At 33.4% G+C, this 14,076-nt stretch overlaps 1 protein-coding gene across 3 annotated transcripts in view; it reads right to left on the reverse strand.

Moving 5' to 3' along the window:
- Positions 1 to 298: 298 nt before the first annotated feature.
- Positions 299 to 14,076, reverse strand: part of SPEF2 (sperm flagellar 2) — a 244,550-nt gene continuing 230,772 nt past the window's right edge. For all 3 annotated transcript variants that reach the window (XM_074282690.1, XM_074282689.1, XM_074282687.1), the window contains 4 exons: positions 9,462 to 9,647; positions 4,928 to 5,137; positions 4,571 to 4,693; positions 299 to 945 (listed from right to left, as the gene is read on the reverse strand). In XM_074282690.1, coding sequence (XP_074138791.1) covers positions 862 to 945; positions 4,571 to 4,693; positions 4,928 to 5,137; positions 9,462 to 9,647 — 603 coding nt within the window. In that variant the 3' untranslated portion in view covers positions 299 to 861. The remainder of the gene's footprint in view (positions 946 to 4,570; positions 4,694 to 4,927; positions 5,138 to 9,461; positions 9,648 to 14,076) is intronic.

Genomic DNA, 14,076 nt, shown 5'->3' on the forward strand with positions numbered 1-14,076 from the left:
CCTGTCTAATGACAGGATAACCATTGTGTGTCACTTCTAGTAAAGAGATGTGCCACCACAAATGTCAATAAGCAGTATCATGCCCTCAGACCTCCAAAGCTATGAAGGACCTCAAAGATCACCTAAATCCAAACCTAATCCAAATTTTTGGAAGTGAGGAAATTGAGACTCAGAAAGGGGAGGTCCTTTATCTAGGTTTACATAGCTGATTAGTAGGAGGTCTAGAATTAGAATTCCCTGTTTTTCCACTACATCACACTGTTTTTATTTTTACTTTATTTTTAAGTGAGACAAATAATGTAATTTAATTCATTATTTTATTTAAAGACGTACATGAACATCCATGTTACAGATAAAGACAAAAGATGATCAGTTAGGAAAGAATGGCTTGGGGATGTCTATAACTAACATTTTCACAGTGCAGTGTTTATCTTGGAAATATATAGGGAAATAATTGTCTTTGGTCCAAGATTATGAATTGAATTGGAGTGCACTGCAGATACCACATGGATCATGTAAATTCCTGGGAAATTTTGAACTAAATTCTCCTAATGATGACACTGTCTTTTAGGGCACTTTCAGATTTAATCACTGTACTTTGTTCCTGCAACATGTAGTTCTGCTTAATTCTCATTCTATTTAAGTAAGCACTTCCTTTTCATTTGTAGTTTTGCTATCACACTTCAAGGTGAATTTCCAAAAGACCTGATATCTAAAGACCACCTTGTCTTCAGTTCTTCACAAAGCTTGATAAGTGGTTGCTTCTGCAATGAAAATAACACATGTACAACAGTAAATGTGTCCACTTGGGCTCTCCAGAAGGATCATTGTCTCTCTTGACACAATCAAGCTATTCTTGTTTTATTTCTTTTCTTCAATAACTTTTTGGTCCCCTTCACTGACGACTTGCAGTTGGTCAACCCGTTGAAGAATTCCTTTAATATTCTAAGAGAAAAACGTTCAAATGGCAATTATAAACATTTAAGTAAGCAAATAATTCAGTAGTAGTACTTACCAAATTTATGGCAAGAATTAAAGAGTAATACATTTTCCACCCCCTTGACAGAAGACAGCTTTATCAATTTCTAATTCTGTTTGTGGAAATTCTTGTGTTTCATAAATGTCTTGAGTTTAAGTGACAGTAGCATTTCCTTGAATTAAAAACAAATTTCTCAGACATTAAGATAAAGCTTCAAACTTTATCTGGTTTATTTTTGTGGTAAAAATCTATATTCCTTTAAAGATTTTAATATGTATTTTTTTGTTCTTCTTATAGAATTATGAGTTTTTCATTTGCGCTTTTTAAGAAAAGTTATTATTTTAGCTCTCTATCACATATATTTAATTTCTCAAAGATTTTAAGTATCTCCAAATGCCAAGGTAATGGCACCTTATATGGGAAGTACAAGAATAGCATGTATTTTTCTCCTCAACTATTCCTCCTGGTTTCTTCAGCCTCTTTCAAGCCTAGCTGAAATCTTCCCTTTTGCAAGAAGTCTTTTTTTTTTTTTGTCTCCCTTAGTGTTAGTGCTTGCTTTCCTCCTGACATTATCTCCAAGAGTGACAATAACAACAATAATAATAGCTAACATTTATATAACAATTTAATGTTTGCAGAAGCATTTTACAGGTATTATCTAATTTTATCCTCACAATAATTCTAGGAAGTAAATATTATTACCTCCACTTTATAGATGAAGAAGCAAAAATAGAGTTTAAATGTCCATATTTTGTCCAGGGTCACACACAATATTTAAGTGTAAATTTGTATTTGGGTATTCCTGATTCCAGGTACTCTATGCCATGGATAACTGCCTCTATAAATCTCTAAGTTAATCTTTCTTCACCTTATTTGCATATTGTCTCTCTCTCATTAGACCATTTTGGTTTATATTACTAAGCACTTTAGCTCAGTGTCATACACATAACAGGTGCTTAATAAATGCATCTGTGCTTGATTTTGGTACTGTAGAAACAGCACTGAATAGAACCAAAGAGGAATTCAATTGAATAGAAATTCAAAGAGAACTATATAAATACTCAGAATGTGATATGAGAGTATTTGAAGTCCACACAGCTGGTAACATCCCATAGGAATTAAATCTTCAAATGTAATGACAAAATGATTTCACATTAGTGGGAAAACAGCTACAATTGTTTCTTCTCCTAGGCATATCTGAAAATGTTGCTGATTGTAATTATGAGTAACAAATTTAAAAGCTGTTTAGCAACATGTTGCATTTCTCACTGTTTATAATAGCAAACATTTTTCCCTTCAAAACCACACTCTATTTTTTGCTCCACTTATCTACAAAAATATCTCAAAATAACATCACTGTGGTTAAAGTTCATTTGTAATGAGATTAAAAAAACATATACACACACACAAAACAGGTGTAAGGATACAGACACTATGGCCCTCCTACTTTTCCAGTTGTACATGTGACTCCTCCTCCCGCATTATGTTCTATGAGCCAATGACACTCACTTTTTTGCTGTTCCTCCCACAGGATATTCCATCCCTGAAATAGGTGCATTTTCACTCTATGTTTCCTACCCCTGAATTTTCTTCCCCCTCATCTTCATCTCTTGGCTTTCCTAGTTTCCTTCAAGTTTCAGATAAGTTCATCTTCTGCAAGGAATCTTTCCCAGTCCTTAATCTTTGTGCCTTCCTTCTGAAACTATTCCCAATTTATTCTGTTACTATCTTGTTTGCACATAGCTGCTCCGTTGGGTAGCAAGCTGACTGAGAGCAGGGACTATTTTTTCTTTGCATCTCCAGCATTTAGCACAGTGCCTGACACATGACAAGTGACTGACTGAGTGAATGTTTGGAGGGGAAAATGATGCTGGATTTATTGTATTATTTCTTGAGTTTGTAAGTGAATTTTTTTTAACCAATTATAAGAAAACAATGAGTATTTTATGAGATTGATTACTCAAAGCAAGAAAAGTTAAGAGTTGAGACTAAATCTGACTATAGGGTTTACCATTTAACTTTCACTGTTGAACATATTCATTAGACATTATTTGCTCACTAATATTTCACTAGATGTTTTAGGTAGACAGGAAGACAAAGAGGATGTGAAGGGAGAGAAAGATGAAAGGAAGAATTCCAGCTAAAGTATTTTCAGGGAATCATTCTGGTTGCTATTATTTCTCCTTCTCTCCCTCCTTTACTCTCTCCTTCACTTTCTCCCTTCTTCCCTACCTCCTTCCTTTACTGTTTCTCTCCCTTCCTTTCCCCCCCTCTCTCTCCTCTCTCTTCTCTCTCTTCTCCTTCTCTCTCTCTTCTTCCTCTGTCTGTGTCTGTTTCTGTCTTTCTATGTCTCTGTCTCTCACTCTCTGTTTCTCTGCCTCTATATTTTGCTGTCTCTCTCTGTCTCTCCTCCCTCCATCTCTTTCTCCCTCTCCCTCCTTCTTTCCCTTCCTTATTTCTGAAAAATTATCCAATGGGATAGTTATAGTATTGAAACGGACATTATAGGGAAGCGTAAGGAAAAATTTTAAGGTATCACAGTTAATTAAATGATCAAGTATGAGAAATATAAAGTAAAAATGAGCCTTCTTAGACAAGAAGACAATGATATGGTCAGAGGTGAAATGGATACACTTTATATCAAGACATTCTCTTGCTTGAGAAGCCTTCTACATTGTATCACCTTCTTACCTATGTTACTTCTATAATTTTTCATTATAAATATCCAATAGTCACTGTTCTCCTCACTAACAATGTCTGTTCCTTATTGCATATTTTTGCTATTCTCTCCACTTGGTGGGCCACATGAATCTTTACATTTTCTAAATCCTAGGTATCCTGAAAGGTTCAGTTCAAGTCCCATATCCTGTTTTAGCCTTCCCTATTTCAGCTCACCAAAAGCTCTTAATCTTTTGAGAACCTGAATCATATAATTCAGGTTCTCAAATGATTAAGAGATACTTGTTTATAGATAACCTTATATAGCTTAAATAGTCAATGAATAGTAAGTTGTCTTCCAAATAGGACTGCAAGTTCCTTAAGGATGGAGTTATATTTTCCTCTTTACAACTTCCACAAAATCCAGAAAAAAGATTGGATATATAGTAAATACTTAGTAATACTTGTTAACTTGATTTGTTAAAATAAAAAAAAATCTGCTATAATATTGGATGCAACTTTTGGGAAAATATGCTTTTTGCATGATGTAGATAAATTTTGTATTAAATCAAATAATGACATTTGTGAAAACAATAGACTAATCAGGTGGAAGAATATAATTATTCTCATACAGAATGATTTTAAAAAGCATAGATGGAGCCTTTAATTATAAAACCACAAGTATACTTTCTGACAAAGTTAGAATGGACTTTATTTTAATCATAAAACTTTGATTTTTCTTTTCTATAAAGGAGAAATGCTTTTCACATAAAACACATCTTACATAGTCCTAGAAGTGTCTGACAGACAGCTTATAAAGTAATTTCATGCTGTTAAAATGCTGAGAGGATGATAGCCATGAAAATAATTTTATGCTGTTAAAATGCTAAAAGAGGATGGTAGCAAAGAAAGTAACTTTCTTATAATACTTACTGGAAGTTTGTATTCCTTATAAGTTAAAAGTAAATCTTGAATGAAAGGGTGCTTGAGAAGAGAAGCAATTTCAACTGGCTCCAAGTTATTGCTACCTATGACCTGGTATACTTTTTTGAAAACCTTTGGAAGAAGAAAAAAAGAAGCTGAATTAATTGATAGATTTTATTTTAATTCATTTATTTTATATAGTATGGAGATAAAATCCCAAGAAGCTTCAGCTGATGGTCACAATAAGTTTTTTTTCTGTGTCACAATAAATTTTTAAAGGCATATGATTAGGATATTCAGAACAACATGTTTCCCTATATATGAAATATATAAAAGAAATGAAACAATTATGATGTCATGGCCAACCTCATAAAAAGTGTTTTCCATCTTTTCATCATCAAAAAACCGATGGTTATCTTGTGCATCTCTTATGCTTTGGAACACCTTAAGTAGTGTTGGAATGGAAATGGTCTCCTTATTCAGAAATTCTGGAATTATTACTTTCTCTTTTCCTCTTTTTGTTTCTTCTACTTCAGCAAGTCCTTCAGTTGTTACTGTATCAATGTCAGAGGGAATCTGGGAAAGATGAATGGAAAATTGATTCAGAAGAAAGTGGGACTGAATTTACAAATCAGACAAAGAAACTTACTTAGGATACACATTTTCCATTCTTATGCAATGGAAATTAATGTGTCTATCACTATTTGGTTACATGTACATATGTGTGTGCACACCCACATACACACATCTTAAAACTTAAAACTGAATAAAGATTTTGAGGTCACTTTGTATATACATGCAATATTTAGTCACAAACATATCTCTGTACCTATTAATACATGTATTTGGTGTTTGTTCCAATAGAATATAATATCCTTGATTGATAGGACTGCTTTGTTTTTTATCTTAGTATCCCCACGGCCTAATGCTCATTGAATGTTTGATTACTGGCCATGTACCCAAGATGAGATGGATTGCTTTTCTCTATTATTTCTACTATTTGGTCATGACTATTATATATACGTTGATAAAGCTGGCAATTTTTATCTTAAATGAATAATTTAAAAGTCTAAAATTTTATATGAGAAAAAAACTTTAATTATTCACTTCAATTCTATCACCGTTAGAGATATCTAAGTTCAGGAAGCAGCAGCCTTGTGGCTGCATGAGAGGAGAGAGATTGCTTATGAACAAAGGTGGCTTAGTTCAGAAAGGCACTTGGGGGTGTGTGTGACAGAAAAGCTTGTTCTCTTTTCTATCAAAGAATAGAGATTTTGAGAATTTTTATACAAAGTTAGTGAACAAGAATTTGGAGATAAACTAATGCTTTAATAGACTAAATAAATAGGCAGCTATGTGGCACAGTGAATGGAGTACAAAACTTAGGTTCAAGAAGACTCATCTTTCTGAGTTCAAATCTGGTTTCAGATACTTGTAAGTTGTGTAATCCTGGGCAAATTATTTAACCCTCGTTTCCTCAGCTATAAAATGAGTTGGAAAAGGCAAAAGCAAACATGAACAGCAATTGTAGAAACAGCTGAATAGATGGCTGAAAAGCAGAAATGGTGCCAATCTGGGCTAGCTTTGACTAGTTTTTGAGAAATTGTGAAAATCTGTTAACAAGACATTGTCCTTAAGCAAAAAATGGTCTTGTTGATCAATGATAAACTATGTTTATTTTTTATTTTTGTCATCCAATCAAATCAAATACTTATCATTCTAAACATTCTCAAAAGTCAGGTACTTGGGGTTATGTGGCTAAAGATATTATAGTATAGAAATGAGTGGTGATTTGTGATACCCTTAAAGCTCCAGGAGCCTATGTCATTTGATTTATACTGATTTTATAAGGCCAAAACATAGAATATATGATCCTGTGATACTCTCATACAGTTACAGAGGAATTTATAGGTCATTTTCTTTGTCGTCTTCTTCCTCCTTGAAATTCTTTTTCTTCTTTTTCTTCCTCCTCCTCCTCCTCCTTTTTTCTTCTGTTCTGCTTCTTTTTAACAGATGGAGAAAATGAAGTTGATTTGTGCAAGGCCACCTATGTTCTAAGTGGCCGAGCTGGGATTTGAAATCAGGTCCTGGGCTTCTACATTCAGTATTCCTTCTACTTTACTAAGTAGCTTCTCATTTTTTCCCCTGCAGTGCTGATGCTGTTATATACCAAAAGTACTGTATATACCAAAGTGTTAGACATAGACTATTCATATAATGGACAAGTTTCCCAAAGACTGTCCAGCTATTAATAAATATAATGTCTCTTTTCTTTCCTTAAGATTATCCTAGAAGCCATGGATTCAAGTCAATTCCTTCACTAAGTAAAATTGGCATGAACAGCAGAAAGAGTGAGATAGAGAGTCCTAGGTAACATCTTTGGTGATTTATTTCGACAATTGAAAAAAAAACTGAATTGTTGGATTAGAAAACCTGAAAATTTCAGTTTTTTAAGTTTCAGAGCAGTCTTATTAGGGAGGACTTCATATATAGAAAACCAAACAGTCAAAATACATGGAATCAGAGTATTTTTTTGTAGTAAGGGCTAGAGCTAGGAAGGATCAAGATGAAGATACAGCATTTTATTGTGTTTCAGAACACCTGGGGGGAGGGGAGGAGGGGGGAGGCAAGTGACTTGGATGAAACATGAAGTAGCATACACATACACCTCTTTCCCACAATGGCGTTACCTCTTTGGGGTTACCTCTTTTTGTTCTTTCTAGTGGATACATATACCATACAGTGTTCTAATTTAAAACAAAAATGTCATTTGATTAAAAATGCCAATAATCTGAAAAAAATAACAGGCATTATACTTTAGAATTGGAAGGGGGGTACAGAGCTAGTCTCATTTTAGTCCTTCCTCTCTCACTGTCATCAATTCCTTCTTTTCATGTTGCTGTGATGATGTTCCCCATTGGAATGAATTTTATATTCTTGTTTCCTCGATTTTGCTCTTGCAATTTCCACTGCTGTTTATGCACTTGTCCATGAAGTCTTTTCTAACTCAATTCATTCTTTTTAAACTTTTTTTTGCCAATAGTAGTTTATTTTTCCAAATACATTTTAGAGATAGTTTTCAACATTTATTTTTGTAAAACTTTGTGTTTTAATTTTTTCTCCTTCCCTCTATTACCTATCTTCTTCTTTTCAAGACATCAAGAAATTTCATATAGGTTAAATATGTGCAATCTTTTAAAACATGTTTCCATATTTGTCATGTTGTATAAGAAAAATCAGACCAAAAGGAAAACTAAAACCATGAGAAAGAAAACAAGCAGGAAGATGAAAATATTATAATTCAATTTACATTCAGTCAGCATAGTTCTCTCTCTGAATGTGATTGGCATTTTCCATTCCAAGTCTATTGGAATTATCTCAAATCACCACACTTAATTTGTTCTTTAGTTCATATTCCCTTTCATTGTTTTTATACAATTTGTATCACATTAGAATACATTTGATTATATTCTCTCATCATAAAATCTTTGGCATAAGACTGAAAGCTTCTTAGGATTTAGGCCATGTTTTCTTCTTCTTGTATTTCTCTTGAATATACTTAGGAATACTAGCAGTTAACTCAATGTTTGTTGACTAACTGGAAAGGTGGGAATTTGTATTTGGTCAATTATGTGGCACAACAGAAAGAAAAGAGAATACGAGATTCTTGTAGTTTGATTCTATAAATTTGAGTAAAGCAGTATAGGTTTGAATACTCAGATACTACTAACTGAAGGCTATGATTAGTGCTCCTTTCTTCCCCTTTGCTCCATGTGTTTCCATCATATATAGATAGTTGTTTTAGGATTGGGTCTATCTATCTATCTATCTATCTATCTATCTATCTATCTATCTATCTACATCTCTCTCTCTCTCTCTCTCTCTCTCTCTCTCTCTCTCTCTCTCTCTCTCTCTCACACACACACACACACACACACACACACACACACCCATAATTCCTGTGAATGCTCAAAAGTACCAATAGGCAGAAATATAGGTGGAAGGGTATACTGTTATCATATTCAAGAGAGTTCAGTTTTTATAAGCCCAGAGCACAAAAATGTCTTCTAGCTTTGGCTATACAATTAATCATAGAAGTTTTCCCTGCAGTAGAGAGAGGAAGACCTACTTTTAGTATAGCTAGGATAAGCATAGGAGGCTTCTTTTTCATTTATTCATTCATCAAATATTTAATTCATTGAGAAGAAAAAGGATAATAATATTTAGAACCAGAAGACCCTTAGAAATTATTGCATTAAACTTCTTATTCTATGATTGAGGAAAAATGAGATCCAGACAAATTTACCAACTTGGTCAAAATCACATTGGTAGTTTGCAACAGACTCTGGTTGTTGAATATCAAATCTGTTGCTCTTTCCATGTCCAGGGAAGTTTAATACATCAAGTAACATAACAAGATAGCTATGGACACAGCTGAAAGGGATACTACTAAATCAAAAATTAAGAGAGAAGGCTGGAAGGAGCAACATAATTCTTCTCGCTGTAGCAAAAAAGGAAGAATGGGCATTATCATTCTAAGGAGAGGGACAATTTTCACAATTATTGCTTTTCCTACCAAAGATTAAAGAGAGGTAATAGAAAAGCAAGCAGTGCATAATTTTAGGATCATAGCATTTGGAGATGGAAAATTATGTAACCCCAGCCCCCTAATTTTATAGATGATAGACTGATAGACTGAGATACAGAAAGTAGTTGGACTTGTTCAATGTCATAGTGCTAATCAAAAGTGGATTTGAATCCAGGTCTTCTGATGGCAAAGCCAGTGTTCTTACCCAAAAGAAAGCTATCTCTCCTTCAGTTTGAAGACAAAACACTCGTGTGGCCAAAGGCCATCAGAATATAGTGCTTTCCACCACCAGAAAGAGTTGTTAGCTCTTACCATCACATGTTCTACATCCACACCTCGGGTTTCAACTTTTCGAAAGACGTGGGTTCCGATAGCTAGACTTAGGGCTCTGTAGATTCCTTCCACAGCATTTGGATGACATGCAAAGTAAAGAAGCATCTGAAAATAGTCCACTTCTGGTGGGTCTTTCTTGAAGTCAGCAAACAAGTCAAAGAAAAACTGTCAAAGAAAAAGAATTTTAATTAATTCATCTGAAAGATAATAATAATATATATATATAATATATTATATATATAATATAATATAATATATATAATAATAATAATAATAATAAAGTGCTAGGAGGTTTTATTATACATTCCTAAAATAAATTGTTGAGAGATTTTTTTTTCCTGAGAAAGAAAAAATGCATAGAATATATTAGAAATTCTTTGAGATCTTTCAGGAAAAATTGTACATGTATATTTATACTGCAAAAAAGAATGTTTTATCGGGAAATATGAATGTACTTTCAAACTCAATTCATCAATAAAACAAAATATTTTTGGAGTCTTTGTTATGGGGAAAGCACTGTCTATCCCAGTATGAGATACTGGAAGATCATTTTTTATGGTATGCCATCTATTTTATCACTCCTAAGGGGTTAATTATAGAGTTTGTAGATTATTTAGGCCCATATTGACATTTCCCTCCATATTAACATCAATATTTTGGCTATTTCTAAGTCTATTAGCAGAAAAAGAGAGAGAAAGAAGCAAAACTAGATTTCTTTATTAATAAGAAGTTTGGTGGAGGCAGTGAGTGGAATTATCAGAAAAATGATGAGATTGGGGGATTATCTGTACATTTCAATTTCCTTGCTATGTCAATAAGTTGATTGTGTATTTAAATTGAACTGCTCTTATAAAGTTCCACATGATTAAATATATTATTATTTAAGATTATAATTTTTAATAGTCACAGTTGTGATACAATTGTATAATGCTGTATGATTATAAAGTGTTTTACATCAAATATATTATTTAGATCTCACAACAACCTAGCCAGATCTTAGAGAAGTTAAATGACTCAGTCATTTAATATCATCCATTATGTGATAGAAGGCATACATAGATAAGACTTTAAAAATGGGAAAAAATATGTCTCCTTCCCAACTAATAGGAAATTTCTTTCATATTTAAATAAATTAAAATTTGTCCTCAAAGGAGACAGCTATCTTTTACATAATCTACATAAAATTTTGTACAATGTGTTCAACAAACATTAATAGTCAGAGATATGTGAAAAGTCAGACAGAAGGTGTTATTTGCTCTAGTCTCTAGTTATTTGCTCCTCCTCAATACTATTACCTCTATTTGTACCATCAATTTCATCCATTCCTAATTCCTTTGGCAGTGACTAGTCCCTACCATCAATTCTTTTCTGATTCCTTCTCTTTCTCTATCCTTAAAAAATTCTTGACTCTTCTACTCTCAGCTTTCATACCACAGCTCTTCTCCTTCTCTCTCTTTCAAACTTCCATTGACCCTTTTTTATTTTGCTTTTTTCATGTCCTACTACTTCTTAACTCTTTGCTTCTGATAGAATTATCTACTGAAATGGTTCTCTTCAAGATCAGATTTTTTTTACAGTTCATATCTTTTAAAGGCCATATATGAGGACTTACCCCCTTCAATTCTCATCCTTCTTATCTTTGTAACTCTTAATGCTATTGAATACCCTTTCATTTTCCAAGTCTTAAGGTTTTTTATGGTTCTCATCATTTTCTTTTGTTAAGCATATTTTACCCCTAATTGAAGGTATCACCCTATCCTGGCTCTTCTTCACTTTCTTTCCTCATTTTTTTTCTCACAGTCATCTTATTATATCCAAAAGATTCAGTAATCATTTCTTTGAAGATGATTCCCAAATCTCTCTACATACAATTTTGAGCTCTATCTGGTCATTTCTATCTTAAGTCTTGTAGGCATTTCAACATGTCCAAAATGGAACTCCACCACTACATGTCCCTCCTCCAAACTTTTAATTTTCAAGTATATTCCTATCTGTCTAGTTCCTCAACCTCAGAATTTTCATAAACTTTTTCTTCTCTTTTACTTCACATATTTCCTTTTCCAAATCTTTTCCCATGTCAAAATAATTCAACTATGGCATTCTTTTGCTTGAAAATCTTCAGTAACTCAATATTTCCTCTAGGATAATTACAAACGCTTCCATTTTGAAACCTCATCTATTCCATTTCCAACTTGATTTTAGACAATGCTTCACATCCATACTTTTACTCCTAGAATATTTGGTTTCCTTCAAGGTTCAATTCAGGTACTATCAGAGAAAGCTTGTTCTCATTCCTTCAGGTTCTTTGTTCTGTTCCTCTTCTCTACTTGTATTGTATTTTAAAATGTTTTATTTCCCTAATTGAATATAAGCTCCTTAAGGTAACAAATTGTCTTTAAATTTTGTTTTTATTTCCAACATTTACTATTGTACTTTGTTCATTGGGGTAAAACTAAGAATAAGACATAAGGAAGATGAATGGAATAAGTATTAAATGACTTCCATGCACCAGTACTTATTTGAACCCTGTGAGGCAGGAGATGTTGAGGTAGAAACTAAGTGACTTGTTCAGCGTTACACCGTTTGTAAGTCTCTAAGGTCAGATTTCTGACTCCAGGCCCAATGTGTTATACACTGTTCTACATAGCTACCTAGTTGGTATGTATTCAAGAAAATTAGGGATATGACCTATGGAATAGAAAGTAGCCACTGTATACGATCACAAAATTTCAAAACCTTAGCTGGAAGGGCCCTCAATGGCCATCTAATCCAATAAAAGCAACTAACCTGTAACCTACTGATAAGTTGTCATCTAGCTATCATTTGAATCTACTCCTTGCCTCAGGCTTAAATCTGCCTCTCTGCAACTTCTATCTGCAATTGGTTACTTTGAAAACTTTTAAGCATTACATTAGTATGAATTTTATTGCTGTTATTGTCTGGGGTCATTATCAGACAAGTCAGCAAAGTTGCATGGGACCTGTAAAGCATGAACAAGAATACTGAGGAGCTAGAGAAAAAGACATATAAGGAGGGGAGAGAAAGAGTGCAGTTTCTTGTTGAAACCTGAACATAAAGAAATGAGTTGTAGCTGTCAGGGGAAGAGGATGTAAAAACAAGGATGGTGACTAGATTATTCAGCTGGTGATTTAAGATTGAGGCTCAGAAATCATCTGGGATAATTGGAAGAAATCTTGGCCCATACCCAGGGGCCACTGAAGCAAGTGAGACAGAGGTGGGATGTGTGTGGCATATTTTCTATTCATAGATTGAAAGACTTTCTGGGACAGAAATTGGCATACTGGTTCCCTTCCTAGTTTGGTAGATCACTCTTTCCCTTCTTCCCATTTCTCTTCAGTTACTTGGTTCCCCTTTCCTCCAGTTATGAGCAGGGCTGCCAGGCCTTTGAATGTACCTCCAACTACTACTGAATGAAAAATCCTATTGTATGAGGCTTTTTATATGGGTATTGTACTTGCCATCAAGGTAGTTTCTTTTTTTATCAAACGAAGAACTTTAAAATATTAGCTGATATGTTCACAATGTGAGAACAACATTTTTTGGGGGGAATTTAAAATATCTTCTTGTCCTGAATTTGAGAAACACCAAAGAAATATAAAGATTTTTTTTATAGGTCAATGCACTTAAGCTTGAATTTTGAGTTACTTATGCAAAAATTGTACATGCAATATAAAAGAATAATTGAATGGTTTTTGTTGTGGCACTCAGTAAAATGGAAAATTAATCTAGTTAGTGTTGTTATTTTTATTATGTTGTCATGATCCAATTAGAACAATTTCTCTTTAACTGCTTGTGTTGATTTCCATAAAGAGTATTTTTAGTTGTATTTATATAATTCCTGTGTATATGTATTATGATTGAATCTCAAATATTTTATACACTGTGCATCTTTCAAATCAAATTTCTAACTTTCCCTGCAGTTTTCTTGGTAATATACAAAAAAGCTGATTATTTGTGTGGGTTTGTTTCCTATTTTTGTTACCTTCTGAAGTTATTGTTTCAATTAAATTCTTGTTGAATCTCCAGGTTTCTTTAAGTAAATTATCCTATCACATGCAAAAGTAATATTTTTCCTTCTTTGTATGTTTTTATTACTTATATTTCTGTTTTTCATATTATAGATATGGCTGGCATATACAGAACTATTAAAAGAAAAGGAAGGAAATAAGAGCTTATTAAGCACTGGTTACCATGTGCCAAGGATTCTATTTTAAGGGTTTTCCAAACATTATCTCATTTGATCCTCATGATGATTCAGGGAGATAGGTACTACTATTATCCTCATTTTAGAGTTGAATATAAGTATTTTATCATCATTTGGTGGCTTAGTCCCTTCCAAGTGTTCAAGTTATATTTGCATCTCTAGCTATATCTTCACTTCCATGCGTATATTTCAAAGTTTCAATTCAATCAATACATTTATTAAATGTTTATTATGTGCCAAACAGTGCTAACCACTGAAAATAAGGATCTTGAAATCTCATGGGGAGACATAAAGGGAGGCTGAAAGAGGAAGGAGGAAGTACTCAGCATTTAGGGTTAGCATGATGGCAAAGGAAATGAAGAGATAGCT

Source organism: Sminthopsis crassicaudata, chromosome 1 (genome assembly GCF_048593235.1).
Source record: "Sminthopsis crassicaudata isolate SCR6 chromosome 1, ASM4859323v1, whole genome shotgun sequence".
Classification (NCBI taxonomy): domain Eukaryota; kingdom Metazoa; phylum Chordata; class Mammalia; order Dasyuromorphia; family Dasyuridae; genus Sminthopsis; species Sminthopsis crassicaudata.